A 17,407-nucleotide genomic window follows, 5' to 3' on the forward strand; every position below is an offset into this window, starting at 1 on the left:
TGACATCAGTGTTTCACTGGATTCTTGAAACAACCCATACATACAAACCGTACATTCTGATCTTGATATGCTGCAGTCATAAAAGTGTGTCATCAGGTTATCATTAATCCAAAACCTCTAAAGAACATTCTCGCAATGACTTTAACATTCAACTGGAGGGGCCTGTGTTCCTCTAAAGCTCCACGGCAACCGAATGCAGAACTTTGAAATGACAAGTGAGACTCAGTACTAAGCTGCATATTTGTGTGTCTCTGTGCTTTGAGACAAATGGCATGTCACCTGACCTCTCTCCCCATCACACACTCACACAGCTGCACAGAGGCGTCCAGTCAGCACGGCCAGAGGACATGGGAGCCAAAGCCCAACGATGGAGCGTGGACAGTGGCAGCTGGGGAGCTGACAAAGCCCCATTCAAAGGGCCAAGGCCTGGGGACAATGGCTGGGCCAGGCTGAGCCCTCTCCTCCACTCTTCCACCAAAAGATTAATACTTCAGATGGGCTTCCCAGTGGCAGGCAGGGCTAAAAGGAGAGCCCTCCTGTTTGTCCCTGGGCATTGTGTGAGCCGCCTGAGAACCAACCTCTTGGATGGGCTTGACAAATGAGAGCAGCCATTGACAGTGTACAGATTGGGGCTGCCACTTTTGTTTTGATTGTGGCACCGGTATAATCAACTTATTTGGACCTCAGAGAGTTCTTGTGTCTTTCGATGATCTTGACATTTAAGTTCCACCTGCAGCCGCGGCTATCGGCTGTGATCCAAACATGCTCAAGTTTCCACCTCTTGTTTGTTGTTTCTGTTTGTTAAGGTTGTATGGAGGAAGAGGAAGTCAATTTACTTGGGTGTGGAAATCTTTTCACGAAGGCAGCCCAGGTGCAACAGGTGTAGGTGTGTGTGTTCTTGTGTTAGTGCGGCCGCAGTGAAGGCTTATTGTGATATTTTCAATGCGGATGTCCCCAGTACACCTGACCTGAATAATGTTTGGAGAGAAAACAGCTGTGTCAGGGGACTACAGTAACCAGAAACCTTTTTGAGTGAAGGTGTGTGAATGAAAGCAGCTCTCCTGCGCCCCTTCCCCACCCAACTTATTCTCTGAATTCCTATCAGTGCAGTGCAGGTGTTTAGCCCCCAGCAAGGCAGCTCACAGGTTAAACTGTAGGAGCGCCGCCCCGCCTTCACACTGAAAACTGGAAGTGGCTGCAGAGCCACACAAGCACACCTGTGTTCACGACGTGTGTGTGTGGGATGTGCTTTGGCAACTGTTATCACGTCATGTGATTTCATAACAGGAAAAGTCTTGCTACAGAATCTGGATAGTGAAAGAGAGGGTGCACAAAGCAGGATTGTATATGCAAATGTTTTTAAACCCAAATGAAATTCACCAAAATATCTGCATTTTTCCTTAGCCGGAATAGAACAATGACACATGTTGTCAAGTGCTGCAGTTTGAAGCCTCAGGCCACCTGCTTGGATGCTCCCCTAGTTATTTTACCACGCATCAGTCTGCAGTTCTCACGACAGAGGAATGTGTCCCGCTTCCACGTTGACCCCCTGCGAGCTCCGCAGGCTTCATCCCTCCTGCGTCTGCCCCATGTCTGTACATCCTTCCCTCATCCACCTCCCCCACTTGGTTCGGATGTGCTGCCAGCCTCCTTGTCCAGTCAGGGTCCTCCTCTGGTTCCCACGTTGAACTGATGAAAACTAAGACAAGCTGCCACTTTTCTTTCTTTCTTTCTTTTTTTTTTTTGCCAGGGCTCTCTTCCAGGAATCTGCTTGTGTGAAACTTTGATGCAGCAGAAGGTGCCCTACTTTTAAACTTCATTCTTCTCCCTGGGATTGTTTTGGGGAGTTTAACAAAAGGGGAAAAGAGTCTGTGTGTGGGTCAGCAGGGGCGTGTGCATATGTGTTTCTAGGTTGCCGTACTTGTGTGTGTGTGTGTGTGGGCACGCACGTGAGAGGAGGGCTTCTCTGGATTATAAAGAGGAAGTGAATGGGAAGTACACACTCAGTGACAAAATAAGAGGGAGACACATTCCTTCGCTGCCCCCCTCCGTTGTTGCTCCCTCTTTCTCCTCTCTCCCTCAGCAGTGGCAGGGCCCTGGGAAAATCAAACAGGTGGTTTGTGCCTGGCAGGAAAGCTGGCTAGGCCCGGGGTGGGCAGGCCTACAGGCTGCTGGGGGCTATCAAAAGCTCTTAGCCCCAGCTTTAGGCCAGCACTCTGAATGGCCCCGGGCTTCATTATCATGTGAATTCTGGGAACAGCCTCGGGCCCCCAGTAACACCAGTGAACTGCCCATATGGTGTTCGCTTGGCAACTAGGGAGACCCTACACCCCCCTCTACCCCACCCTTCCTTCTAGTGCTTCTCCTTCATTCCAGCAATCCTGATATCAAGAAAGGAAAAGGAGGGAAGGGAGACAGAGTCCTTAGCCTCAATTCTGTCCTGCTGGATTGGGGGTAGAGGGGGGCTGGACCACACAGAGTAGTTCTGAAGGAAGTCGGTTGACACTGTTGTCCCACAGGGCACCAAGCAACAGCACAGCCAAGGTTGGGTGGATTTGAACGTTGCTCTCTTGTTAGGAGCTGAACCTCCACCATTGACAGATAGAGGATGCTCCTCGTTGGTCTTCACTAAACCTTTCTGAGGCTAACTAGAGCTTAATATCACTGGCAAAATGTAGAATTAATTCCATTTTGATTCAATTCCATTTTGATTCACAACTCAACAATTTAATTTGTTGAATGATATTCATCAGTAGTAATATTCAGACATTTTCTTTCCGATTTTTTGTTATATAGTTTCCACATGACAGATGAAGCAAACTAAACAACAATGAAACTTTTTATTAATAATTTATTGATCAATTATTACGCTAAAAGCTAGAAGGAAAGCCGTTTTTACCGATAAGAATACAAGAATTGCTAATAATAGCAATACACCTCATAATGTTCACACCTTTGTCTGGTTTGCTTCATACATGACGCTTTCAGAAGCAAACCAGAGACTGAAGCAGACCAGACCACGTGCGTAAAAGTACACCGTTCCAAAAGCTGCTCAGTTGGGGGCGGTATTGGCTGAACGAGATAAAAAAAAGGCCGATGAAGAAAACCAACTAGTCCTGCTCATTATCTGAATACCAACACCACTCAACTTTTAACCAGCTCTCATGTCTGACAACCGGAATATTAACAGAAAACCTAAATAAAAGCAGATACCAGGCCTGCTCCTACACTGTCCGGCGAGCTGCAGCCCACATTGACAAGAGGGATAGAACAAGCTAAAAACATTGAAATCCTCTGGATGAAGAATTTCTGATGTCCCCTTTTGATTATGAACGACAAAAATCAAGATGAAATTGAGAATGGAGTTTACTCCATCCAACACAACATTTTGAAAATACGGTGGCCCTGAAGTGCAAATTACACAAACTAGTCACTGAATGCAGAAAAACATTAAAAAATGTAAATTATACAAGTAAAATAGTCATTCAGTCATTTATCTTCTAAAACTATTTTGTCCCTTTTGGGGTCACCGGGCTGCTGGAGCCTATCCCGGCCACTCATGGGCGAAGGCAGGGGAAATCCTATACAGGTTACCAGTCTGTCGCAGGGCCACAAATCACACACCCATACACATTCACACCCAGGGGCAATTCTGAGTAACCAATTAACCTATGAAGAATGTTTTTGGACAGTGGGAGGAAGGGTTAGTCCCCTGGGAAAAACCCATGTATGGAAGGGGAGAACATGCAAACTCCACATAGAATTGGTGTTCTAATAAACAATTTAAAAAAACAACATTACATGTTAGAAATCAAAACACAATTCCAAAAAAAGCAAACAAATGAAACGTATCGAAAAAGAAAAATAATTTCCAAAAATTAAAATGAAATGCTAAAAAACAAAACACAGTTAGAAAACGGCAAAGGTAGGTAAGACATCGCTGACTGCATAATGAGGTTTGATTTTTGACATTTGAGATTTTTCAAATGCTTCTTCAAGGTCTGCTATAATTAGTACAGAGCATGTCCAGTATAACCTTTGGTTGAAATGATGGACAAACATCATCATCCAATCAGTGATGTCCCATATTATTTACCTTTTCCGGTTACTTCTTTTGTTTTACTTTATAACATTTCATTTAGATTTCTGGAAACTACTTTTGTTCTGAAATGTTTTTTAATGGAAACCAGACCGTTTCATTTCTATTTTGTTTCAAATTTTCGGAATTGTCTTTTGGGAATTTTATTTTAGTTTCTAAAACATAAAGTTTTTTTTAATTCTTAATTATTTGTTCTGCTTTTTTAGTTGTAGTTGTGATCTTTAGTGTGTTCTAGTATTGACTGATTTGTTGCTGGGATTTGCACTTCAGGGCCACCGTACACATCCACTCACCTGCCAATAAAAGAGAAGTGACTCTAAAATTTGATTAGGAAATTAAAGATAATTGAAACCAGAATTTATTTAAGTTTATTTTAGGTGTAAAGTTGGACTTTTTTAATGGAAGTCAATGCAGAACTGCCTCATCTGTCACCTGCCTCCAGTGGTTTTTGGTGGAACTGCCAGACTTGGTTCTTCTTGGTTGGTGTCAAATTTGGAAAAACGGTGGGGGTTTATTTAAGGCTATAGGGCCATTGAAATTGATTAAATTACTTAATGTAATTAAGCTTTATTTTATTTAGTCTGTTGTTTAAGCTGAAAAAAGACCCATAATAAAAACTACCAGACAAATACCACGAAGGGTTCTGCATCTCATCAAGTAAATGAAGAGACAGCTTTAAACCTGGCTCTACTTTCTTCTATCTAGAAAGAGTATTTTTTAGGGGGATTTTTTAAGCCAGTATTCACTTCCACAAAGAATGAATGGAGATGTACTTTTTTGTCACACAATCTGCTGATGCTGTTTTTTGTTAAAAAAAAAGAAAGAAAGAAAGAAACTTAAGTGCCAGGAGGCAGCTACTTTCCTCACAGTGACATTCCCTGCTGTTATCTGCATCTGTTTGGATATTCAGCAGGTGAAGTGACAAAAACTCCCATAGGTCTTAGAAATTTGCAGTGACAAAAAACCCAAATGAGATCCATCTGCGCTAGATCAGCTCATGAGTCATCTGACTTTTCTGGCTGAGATGAGGACACTTCTGCAGCAGAGATGTCATTTAAAAATAGGAATGCTGCTCCTCCAGCTGCGGTAGACGGCCACCTGTGCATCAGGAAGTGTGTGAGCAGTTTGTGTTATATGTGCCCCATGATGTCATGCTGATGAGGAGGTTTGGGATGGCTCAAGCATTGTTCATTGTCACCGCAGAGGTGTGGGTTCGCTGGTGTGCAGTTATTTGTGTCTGCTGCTCTGTGATATGCAGCACATGTGGACAATCTGGTCCATATACTTCACAGTTTGCACCTGTGACAAAGACAGTGAGCTATGGAAAAAGGGAGGGGGAAAAGTGTGTGTTCGAGAGGCAGAAGTGTGATCTGACTTCAGAGGAACTGCGCGAGTGATTCATGCTGTTACACATGGAGCGATTCACTCCTTCTGCAGCTGCGCTGGCCACATGTGCAATATGATTTCACAAGATCCTTCCCTGTCCTTGGAAATTCTTTTTTTTTTTTTCACGGACACCTCTCACCCGCTTCCCTTCTGACGGAGAGGCAGGTGCATGACTTAGTCATCCCCCTCTTCCCCGAATGGCTCAGTATTCCGGTGAAGATCCAGCCAGACAGACAAGAGCATAAAGTGTGTTTATCCCACAGTAGGCTTCACTGGGCTGCGGGTGCCGGTGTTGTTGTTATCACTCAGTTTACCACAGCTCGGCAGGATGTCGTCAGCCAGCTGGAGGAGACCTAACTGCCTGTAAAACTTAAGTGACTCAGCATTTCTGTCACTTTTTTAAAAACATTATGGCATTTCTGTGTTCAGGATTTGATCCCTGCAATACCCAGTTGTGACCAAGATGAAGCAGGAATCCCACACAGGGGGGGGCAACAATTGTAGCCAGTCTGTGGTGATAACAGGTAACGCATTTATTCTGCAGAGATCAGGCAGCTCACAAGATTCTGCTTTTGCAAGGCTTGATTTGTCAAGGCTTTGATGTTAGTGCATGAAAGCACGCTCCAGTGCAGAGCCTCATATGGACTGGAAAAACTGCTCTCCTGCCGTGAAGGAATACTACCGGTAAGCAGATCTCAGCACAGTTCATGGGAGAGATCAATAAAACAGTTTCTTTCGTCTACAACATCCCAGACCTCTTTTTTTGTACTCAATCTCAGATCAATAGAAGTAAGAGCTCTCACAGTGCAATAAAAAAACACTTTTGGTTTCAAAGCGGACAATCTGAGGTATTTTGGCTTGTCTCATAGTCAAGACCTTCAGCACACTAAGTATTTTGAGATGAATGTGATTCTTCTGAGATTAGGTCATTTATCTGCAGCTGATATGAGCACATGATCAAGGTATTAGTGAGGAAAACTTTTTTTTTTAGCACTACAAAATGGAACAGGCGTGCTCAGGGAGAACAGATTTCAGTTTAGGATGTGGCCTCTAAGGGTTAAAAAACAAATTGCGAAAATCAAGAAGTTTTTTGTTTGTTTTCAATGGAAAAATATGAGTCACCTTGACAGAATTGTACCTGAAACACAGACCTCTGATGTAAGGTAATAGAAAATTATGGTGTGGTGCAACTTCTCACGGTGTGTTATGACAGCTTTGTCCATCTCTCTGCTGTCTTATTGTTGTTTGTGTGGAAAATCAAGATGACGCTTAGATGGAAGAACTAGAACTTTGTTGTTGATCACCTGATCGATCATCTTTCAATGACATCCTTATCCGCTCTTATGAGGGCCTGAGATTCTTTTTAACCTGTAAATGCCTGTGAAAGCAGACACAACAAGCCACCCCAGTGTCCAGGTGCATACATGGCACTTTGGTCGGATCCAGTCCGCTCAATTTGGTCCAGATCGAGTCCTGAACCTTGCGTTGGTATGTATTCAGACTGCCATCAAGGGAACTTTCCTGACTACCGGACTAAAGCTTGTAAATAAAATAATGTCACTGAAGAGAAATTATGGAAGTCTTACACTTTTATTTCTTTCAAACTTTAGATTTCACTACTATCAAATAAACAGTTGGACCTTTTTTCTGTTCTGATGCTTTACATTTGTCCGCGGCCCATCCGTTGCTTCATTCCTACTCTGTTTACGTTGGCTACGGTGGCCGTTTTGGTTGTTCTGTTCTGGGAACGGATTGCACTCAGACTGAGGAATCTCAGAGCGAACCGATGCTCAGTCTAATTGGAAACGAGCCGAGACCAGCTCCAAAGATGGGTCAGAGAGCGGTTTCTGGTCCCGACTGAAAATTTGTTCCGGATCATTGGCGGAAACGAACACTGTTTCACTTTAAGCGGACCAAATGTTTCCAGTCTGAATACACCCTTAAAGTTAAAGTCCCATTAGGTGTCACACACCTAGATATGTGAAATTTGTTCTCTGCATTTGACCAATCACCTGGGAGAGTGGTGAGCTACAGTTACACCTGCCTTCAGGAACCTTTTGGTAGTTTAACCCCCAACTCAACCATTTAAGGCTGTCAAGCAGGAAGGCATTGGACCCATTTTAAGAACCTTTGATACGACTTGACCATGGATTTGAGCTCATGAGCTTCCAGTCTCCAGGTGGACGCTCTACAACAAGGCCACTGAGCCACTTCCATCTCTTCCATGCTAAGACAATTATAAACTGAAGGTGAGTTATAAAAGTGTCTCTACCCAAATGGAGATGAAGTATGTTTCAATATTAAGGTATTTAAACTTTTTATGAAAGTTCTTCATTTACTTTGAAGCTTTGAATATTAAACTCATTTCTGGGTTTGTCTTATATAAATTATAATAGTTTGAAAGTGATTTATGTTGTAGCCTAAACGTATTTGGTAAAGAAAAAAAAAATCTGGTTAGAATCTGTTCCTTATTCCTGCGATGATTGTTCCGCCTTAGTTTGGTTTGTTTGAGCTTTGTCTTGTTTTTTTAGTTTAGGTCCGTTTTCAGGTGTGACAATTTCCAGGACATAGTTTCTGCAGAGCAGTAGGAGTTCATCAGAAAATCACCTCTGAGTTGTGGGTGAGATTGTTGGTGTGGACCCCCTCGCACCCCCAATCTAACATTAGTGTAGCAAGCCCGGCGGTGCTCTCTCCGCACGGTGGGGGGGTTCATATTACACCTGAGCCGGGGGTGTTCGTGTCCCTGGGGGGTGGGTCCTGGTCCTTGCCCCTGAGCGCTGGGCCCCGCCAAACTTCCAACAGTGGCCGAGCCTGGTCGGGCCATATTTATAACACCCCTTGTGGGCCACCCTTTTTTCCCCGGGGTTCCCCCCTCCTGGGCGGGGGCGGCGGGCCCCTGCCTTGCTCCTCCCTGGACCAACCGTGGGCCGGGTGGGTGGCTGCCTGGAGTGCGGAGCGGGTCTCCCTTGGGGGGACCTGGCTCGTACCTGGGGTTGGGGCGGGGGGATGCCCGGAACTCCTGGGTGGTGGTGGGGTGCTCGTCTGGGGCTGTGGGCATCCTTCTCCGGTGGGGCCCTGCGTTGGGCTCTTCCGGCGCGGCGGGGGGGCTGCTTTCCTGGCTGGGCTGGGGCGGCGCTCTCTTTCCCTCCGCGCCTCCCTGCTCTCTGGCTCTGTGGGCCTCGCGGCGGTCCTGCTGGCCCTGGCCTGGGTGGCGGTCTTGGTCGCCCGGGGGGCGGTTGTTCCCTGCCTGTTCCCGTGTGGCGTTGGGGGAATTCCGGCTGCCGCTGCTGCTGCGGCGGAGGTCTGGGTGTGGGGGTGGCTGGGCGCTCCTCCTCCTTCTTTTCACATTCCACCATCCATTTTAGAAGAACATAAACACTCACCTGAGCACAGGTGTTAGCTCACCTTTGCACTAATAGTTTGCATGATTGAATGAATGAAAGATCTCAGACTAGTTGGTTTAAAGGCATAGGTATGCGTGTGAACACTATCTGTTTTGTGTACATGTTGACATGTGAACATTTTTTGCAGCTAGCAGGTGTGTTGATAACATTTGAGTGTGTGCGAACAGGCCCCGCCCTTTTTGTACTACATTTGAACCGTACCGTAATGATAAACAACCAGTAAACCTGTCTGCTCTATGCTGCTTCATGGTCTTACCCCCCCCTATCACTATCACCCCCCCCCCCCCCCCCCCCCCCCCTCTAACATCCCTCTCTCTTCTTCCCTTCTTTCCTTTTCCGTCCGGTCCAACACCAAAGATTTTCAAACATGGTTGAAATGAATAAAATTTGGCCTCAATTACAAAAGGGGTTTATTCAGTCATGCCTTTGGTTTGTCTGAAGATTAATAACCCCTCTTGTTAAAGTAAAATATGTCCAACACAAGAGGCCCTCAGCTCTCATCTGCCTGCCTAGCTGTTGGACAGGACAAGTTAAAAAAAAATAAAAATAAATAACATTAGTGTAGCAACAAAAGTGGCAAGCAATATTGGAGCTATCCAGACGTGCAGTGGTGATCCAGATTCCAGCTCAGATGAGGAAAACGAACATGGATCTTATTTCGTTTAAGTGGATGCATCAGAATGGAGTGGACCAGACTGGGTCTTTAAAATATGGGGATCTTTAAAATCCTCAGTCAGCAAAAATTTAACAAATTCTACAACATTGCGCTGATGTCCAAGACCAACTCTGATTTAAGCAAATCCATCTATTAACATCTTTATTCTTGAATGTATTTCCAATTATCTAAAAGAATATCTTTAAGTGTTTTTTTTCTGTTAAAGGCGATGGTAAATTAAGTTGAGTCTTGGGTTTGACGGTGTGTTGCAAATGAGCAATATACATCATGAAGGGGTTAACAGCAAATACAAATTACATTTTGTGTGTCCATGTGTCAAAAAGAGGTCCTTGTTTTAAAATCAGACAGTGTTATCAAGACAGCACCAGCTGGAGCACAGGTTCATGAAAACAGATGCTTGAGATAGTCTATCACTGTCCTCTGGAAAATAACATTATTATTCACTCTCCTAGGAGACTTTTATGGAACAGATGAACGATCACATGAGGCAAGAAAGGAAAACTTTAAAAAGCAATCACTTCTGATCCACAGAGATCACTGCTCAGTTTCTACCTGTACAAGTTTTGTTTTCTCTAGATTGTTTGAATAAACTTAAAGAAACTGAAAGAGCAACAAGTGATCTGTCAGATACTCTTTTCTCACAGAGCTGCATGTGAGGACATGACTCCATCTGCCTTTCCAGTACTTTCGCATGCTGACAGCTGGCAACAAGTGTCAGATGTATTTTTCCATGTTTCAGACTTTTTTTCCCCCCTAATTTATGAAAGCTGATTTGTCAATAGTTGAAATTGTTCTTTCATCAGTTTGGTGTTGGTAAAGCAACTGGAATCATCAGATCGCCTTTGATGTAATCATAACTGCCTTGTTTAAATATGAGCTAAAGCCTTCAGGTCACAATCCTTTGTGCCTTTAACGACACGCAGTAAATGTAACTCGTTTGACATGGACTGATGTTTTTTCTGTTGGTTTATCAATAAATATTGATTAATCCCCTTTTTGCCCGCCGATCACTTAAGCACATCTTTTATCCCTCTTGGCGCCAAAAGAGCCAGCGGGAGAAACTGAAAGAAAAAAGGAGAAAGAGCCTTCAAATGAGGAGGAATGAGAGCTGAGTTCAGGAACAAGTGAGTGAGATGGAGAAGGAGAAAATGAGAAGGAAAGAGAGCATTGAATCTATTCTTTGGCGCCTTAAAGACATGTTTCCCTCAGATGTTGGCTCTTCTTCAGATGCTAATGGTTCACTCTTATTCCCAAGCTGTGCTTTAGCATAACAATGGCATAGAAGTGAAAGAGCTAAACCTCTGCTTTCTTTAAGAAGCCAAAGCTGGGCTTTTCTCGTGCACTAATGCCCCTCTCCCTCTTTGTGCTCCAGCTGAAAGGCCCGTGGAACGCAAAGGCAAGGTGATCACAGAGTTTACTGAAAATGAGACTGAAACAACACGTGTGCCTGCTCTGAAAAATGCGTCGGTGGAGTAATTGAAATCTGGGAGAAACGATCAAATGTGGAGCGGAGAGCCAGCTGGCCCTGAGCCGCAGCGTGCAACTCTGTTGAGCGTTATGACAGCAGCCATATAGCATATTATCAGTTTTTGCTTTTAAAGCTGAGCTAAATTATGTCTGCTGGAGGTCTCCAACACAAATGTTATGACTGCGCGTCTCGTGCTGACTCCAAGATGACAGAGCTCCATCTGAGGAGCAGTCTGGAGCCGTGAATGTTTTTGGATGAGCCTCATCTGACCTTGATGAGGCCCTGATAGATACGCCGGTGAGACCCAGATAACCTCTGATAACAAACAGAACATATAGTTTCTCTACGTTATCATTAATCAGCAGAGAGTGACTGGGTTTATGGGATGTGCAGGAGGACACACAGATACTGTCGGTCGTACTGCCAGCACATCATGACTTGAACTTGTTTGGGCAGAGTCTACGTGTTCTTGTTCTATGTGATTTCATGGAGGGATTTTTGTATTTTCTCTGAAGTAGCTCTGATTCCTGATCTGCACAGCAACAATTTCAGAGTGAGAACATGCAAATTGTTACTGCAAGACTTCAAACCTGACACCTCCCGTGTTTTCTGTTTTCTCCTTTTCGTTCCCGCTTTTCTTTCATGCAGATGAGCAGTTGGTCCAGGTGCAACAGAGGGAGGAAGTTAGCACCTCCTCGGCACAGCCATGCACTCTATTTACATGCAAAACACTGGGCTAAGGCAGAAAATGTGTGAACACAGGTGTGAGTGTGTGGGAGTGGGACCTGGTTGGAGATGTTGCTGCTTCAGCCACTGATCTGTTTGTCCTGACGTTCTCTGTTTGTTCTGTTGTTGTTGAATGTGACTACTTTGTAATTAGATGCTTTATGGAAACACATTTTGGTTCTCTGTTGCAAGAGAAACAGCTGGATTGATGCCTGGCATAAATAAGCATAAAGCCTACATTTTCTCATGCTGCACTCAGCTTTTTGTGCTCTTTCATTTGGGAAGATAAAAAAAAAATCAGCGAGTGAAGGCTAAAAAGGAAGTCGGCGGTAGCACCCAGTGTCATTTGAAGCGGAGCGCCTGGCGCCACGGCATCAGGAACATCACTCCCTGGTGCCAGTCTATTTTTTTTTAACGCGCCCAGTAAATGACACAGCTGGCGGCGTGGAGACAGCTGTCACTGCAGTCACTACACCCCATTCTGTTTCTGCCTCTTCCCTTTTTCTTCCTCCTCTCTCACACTCTGCTGTTCAGCTGGGCTGCCTCCCTTCCTCCTCCCCCTCCCTCCCCTCAGGGTCCAGACTTCGTGGAGCCGAAGCTGCAAAATTGCACTTCCTGGAGCTGGTGCTCACTTCCTTTTCTTTTTGTGGGACTTCCTGTGCTGCCTCTGTGATCAAGCTGGACTCTGGGAGAGACTTCCTGATGCACAGACAGCTGGGGAGATAATTCTCTCTTTTTGCTTCAGTCAGGATTTATTTCTGGGTCCCCAGAGGTTTCTTTGCTCATCTGCAATGTTTTTCTATTTTGCTCGGCTGCTCTGCAGGTTGATTTTATTATTTACCTTCTTCAGAAACACCAGACCCACAAAAGAAATTTACAGCAATCTTAGCCCGATGACATCCCACATGGCAGAGAAATTTAGTTTGCACCTGCTCATCTGGTGAAAATATCCTTGCACCAGGCGGTTCCAGCTATGAAGACTAATGTTCACCTCATCCAGTACCTCACCCTCCCTTCTGGCTCATAGTGGAGGAATGCAGTGGGTGTGTGGGCCTGGGTGGCGAGCAGAGACTGGCTCAAGACAGTGTGCCAAGCTTGGGAGCAGGCAGGACGAAGAAGAAGAAACTGGTTTCTGAGGATGAGCAGACACAGGCTGTCAGAGGAGACCTGGGAAGACAGTTTAAAAGTGGTTTGAATTTTGAACGCTTTTTTGTGTTTTTGGTGCACCCCATGTTGCAACACTTCACACGTTATCAATGCAGTTAAAGCTGTCATGTTTTCATTTTGTGAGGTTTGTTGACAGAAGAGGGGCGAATATTCTTCCTGCCACCTCTTTCTCAGTCGGCATATGCTCACCTCATGCTTTGTCCTTCCTGTGTCCGTTTGGCCAGCTGTTCCAGCAGGACAGCGGGGTGGCAGGTCCGGGGTCAGACCAGAGAGGGCAGGGATGTGAACTAGAAAAACGGAATCTGATGAAAGTAAAAAGACCCTTGTTTCAAGAAGAAATTGTCTTAATTTCAGTGTTGCAAGAAAAATAATCTTATCAAGAACAGTTTCTGATAGCAAAATAATAGCTTAAGAAAAATTGGGAATAAGAATTCTCTGTAACACTACTTTTCTTTCCATTGGTGGGTTTATTTTTTGCTTATTTCAGATTTTAAGAATTTTTGACTTGTTTCTCGGAGGTTTTTGCAGTGTGAGGTTTGTTCTAGGGGTGCCAGAAGGGGTGCCAGAAAACCTAAAGAGCAGCAACAGGCTGTAAAGAGCTGCCATGTCACCTCAAATTCTCGTTTCTCAAAAGCCAAACTGCAAGAGTCTCTTTTGAACTAAAGTGAAGTGACTAAAGCCCCAGACTCAGACCGAGTCGTGTGAAAGGGGCAGATGGATTCGGGTTGTTAGGGTGCTTGCATGAGGCCGCTCACGTGTTTGATGGAACCACCTGGTGCAAGAGAGAAATAGCTGGACTGGACAATTTGTCTTTTTTCACCTGAACACTCCGTGTGCAAACAAGAAAAGGGGAGACATACTGCAGTGTGAGACCACGTGAGGTTTATACAACCTTGGTTAACATCTACACAGATAAGATCAAGATGTCTAAAATCTGAGCTATGCAAACAAAGCTAAAAATGGACTGATACTTAATGGGAAAGGTTCTCGAAAGCTACGTTCACATTGGGCATGTGACGTGCGTTCAAGAACACGCTAAACGGTGGCTCTTGAAGATGCATTTAACCCCAGATGTTCCCACTGGACAAGCAGGGAAGAGCTCCTTCTTCTTTTCTTTTTTTCTACGGTTTACTAGCTCATGTCCACCACCTAAAGTTAGAAGAGGCTTGGTGTGAAATGTCAAAGTGGTTCAAATCTGGTGTATTTTGCTCCAGGATTTTTCTTTCACAGCCCTATTCTGATCTATGAAAGACTCAGTGTCATATAATTCCTGCAGAGCACTAACCACATATATAAATTTTTTCTCCACTAGTAATTTTCAAATGGTTGGCACTTCCGTGCATTAAAAGAGACCCCATCCATACATCACAACTAGATCAGTCTCTGATTGGTCAAAGTTTGACCTGGTTTAACTTGCAACCTGTGTTCAATGGCGGTGCGTTTTGTATGTAGAGGACCTACTCATGCCATGCCAACAATGCCACAGCTGGTTGATTGCTTGCCGTCTTTGGTCCCATTCATATACTTTTTTTGTCCAGTTATGGCACAGTGAGGATTTTCTCTTTCTATTTGCTGCAGGGTCTGTCACCAATCATGCTCACTGCGGCACTACCCCATCCTTTAGTCCAGAGGGCGGTACAGGTGGTACAGGTTCCAGCTGGATGGAACCAGGGTAATAACAGCTACTTAAGTGCCAGATGGATTCTGGTACGGTCCAACTGGTGTGCTGTGAGTAGGCCCTCAGAAGCTCCACATGCCAGCAAAGTGAGTTCACACTCAGAAAAAAGGGACATCTGAAGCAATAAATGCTGCACGAGTTTGTTTGGCATGTTTTATTTTCAGTTTAATCGGCTACATGTGAAGTGACAACAGGTTAAAGCATTTATGGAAATCGTGTTTTTGGTGTTTTTAACATGTTCTTGTAGCACTTTTCTCACGATGGAGGACATATAGTAAGAAAATCAAGCTTAAAACCGTATTTTTAGAGTATTTCTTTACTCAAATTGTTGTGAATCAGACGCAGGTAAATAAATTTTGTAATAAAGTCTTGCCGCCACCTTGTCTGCATCCAGGCCCCAGTCATTTTTGTTGCATCTGTAATATTAGCTTGGGGTTGTGAGGGGCTGTAAGCTTGCAGGAGAGTGTAAACAAAGGGACGATGGGACGCAACTTCTAATGAACTACTGCCTCTCTGCAGAAACCATTTTTATTTTGGATAAAAACTGCATAATTATAATAAAATTACCAGTTGAAGCACTTTGAAATGAGGTCAGAAGAAGATTTGCGTGGGACTTTAAAATCATCATAAGTTTAACCTTATGTGATGTAAAAGTATGAGTATGTTTTGTGTGCCATGAAAAACTTGAAAGGTGTTTCTAGCTGAGCTCAACAGCAAAGAAAGTGAATGAAGAAAAGAATGAAGCAAACCTTTATAGAAGTGAATTCTTATCTGAGAACAAATTCCCACACAACACCTGATTTTTACAAACAGCAAATTTTAATATGTAAAGTACAATTTGAATTTTTTTTCTTTGAGTGTAAAAAAAGATGGTTCCAAAAAATCCCGGGATGAATGCGTAATGAGTTTAAAATAACCTAAACTTTTTTTTTTTGCTTTCTTTTTCTGTTCTCCGTGTCCTCCTGCCCTCCCTCCTCCCTCCCCTGTCCTTTTTTTCTCCTCTTTTGGGAAACATGCCTTTCCCAGCTGCACAGCCCCCACAGCGCGAGGCCAGGCCAGGAGCACAGCTGGCCAGACTTGGTGGAGCCAGTCGACAGGCGCATGGAGCGCAGCCCGCCCAGGGCCCGCTTCCTCCGCAAACATGCCCAGGTGTGGGGCCTCCGAGCTGGGCTTCTGATCTCCACCCAACAGCACTGTGTGTGTGTCTGTGTGTGTGTGTGTGTGTGTGTGTAGGGATGAGGGATCAAGAAGGCAAAATGGGAGGATGAGGAGGGGCCTGTCATGGGGCAGAAGGGGGTGTCCCTGCTGAAGCTGTGTCAACACTGTGTGCTAATGTGTGTGATTGTGTGCATCTGTATCTGCGTGTGTTTGTGTTTCGGGAAGTGAGAGGTCACCCCTGGGGGAGACAGCGGGCAACAACAATTACTGCAGCATTGTAGCTAAATTGTGTTTGAATTGTGTGCTCCCTGCCCGCAGACTGCCGGTGCCAAGTGAGAAAAGTGCAGAGCGGGGATGTCATTGCGGTGCCGTGACTCATTTGAAAAGATGCAACACAATATCCAGTGATGAGGAGGACTACGCTCCAGAGCAGAGCGTGGAGGAATGTTTGAGGGATGCAGTTTAATAAATGACAAAGACAAACACAGAAGACTCCTAATTAGTCACCAAGCGCGTCAGAGTTCTGCCACATTTGGGTTATGTGGGAACCCACTTGGCTGGTGAAGCGGCATCAGCTCAGTTTAACCATATTTGTGTAGTTTCTGTCAGCTCCAAATTCCTGTTATCCATCCTGATCCTCAGTCCTAACACCTAAACAGAAACACACTCCTGAATGCATCCAGCCCTAGCCACAGAGCTTGCCCGAGTGACTTTCTCATAATTCACTCCATAAATCTTGGCACCAAAAGTATGCTTAAACGATTTCAGATTGCATCCTTACTGTAACATTACCTGTGGAGGATTTGGAAAGCAGCCCTCCCTCCCCTCCTCTAACCATTTACTTGCAGTGTTACAAGCAATGGTGACCTCATATTTGGCCTAGTTGACATCCAAGCCAAGCATTTAACTTTATAACCAGATTCCAGCGCAGACGCACGCCTGAGAAGGCACGCACGCACAGAGGAGCAGCCTCCATGCGCTGGACCAGATGAAATGCAGTGTGTAACAGGAGGCATATGAGCTGGGGTCAGATCAGATAAAGCAAGGCCAGACAGCCTCAGATAAGCTCTTTGAACGGCTCTATCTGCAGCGTCAGGGAGACGTTCTCCCCTCCAGCCGTTTCACATGATGACTGCAAGCCAGGCAACTGCTGCTGGCCTGCTTGTGGCCTATCCCTGCTACTAATTAACTGGGAGAGCCCAGGGCTCTCTGACTGACTGCCTTGTCTCCCGTACCCCCCCACCCATCTCAACTCAAGATTGCTCATGCATGCATGCTAACTGAAAGGAGTGTAAATGCACACAGATAGACACCAGCACGTGAGAAGCCTCTCTGGTGTGGACCCTGAGAGAGGGTGTAGGTGGCCCCCTTGTGGTACGAACTGGTTTTATTTCTGAACTTGTTTCCTAATTTTGATAAGTTTATGATTCAACTTTAAATCAATACTTTGTGGCTCTTTAAATTAGCATCTCATCTCTAGCAACACTCTGAAAATGTCCCTGTGTTGGCCCCTCAGTTCAGCTAACAGGATTTGATTTTTGCTTAAGGGCACACCTGCCAGTGATGCAGCGAGTCATCTGACTGAACTCACAGTGGAGTAAAAGTAAGCAATCACCATTGTCAGCGACAACACTGTCTATATTTC

The 17,407-nt window shown here is 44.8% G+C and overlaps 1 protein-coding gene across 1 annotated transcript; it reads left to right on the forward strand.

Moving 5' to 3' along the window:
• The first annotated feature begins 8,042 nt into the window (after positions 1-8,042).
• Positions 8,043-16,988, forward strand: LOC144992343 (uncharacterized). The gene is made up of 4 exons (XM_078948113.1): positions 8,043-12,945; positions 14,505-14,690; positions 15,631-15,753; positions 16,081-16,988. Exons 1-4 carry the CDS (start codon positions 12,898-12,900, stop codon positions 16,096-16,098), a joined length of 375 nt encoding a protein of 124 aa, XP_078804239.1. The 5' UTR covers positions 8,043-12,897; the 3' UTR covers positions 16,099-16,988.
• Positions 16,989-17,407: the final 419 nt, after the last annotated feature.

The sequence above is a fragment of the Oryzias latipes genome, chromosome 5 (genome assembly GCF_053564925.1).
Source record: "Oryzias latipes strain Hd-rR chromosome 5, Olatipes_Hd-rR_3.1".
Lineage (NCBI taxonomy): Eukaryota > Metazoa > Chordata > Actinopteri > Beloniformes > Adrianichthyidae > Oryzias > Oryzias latipes.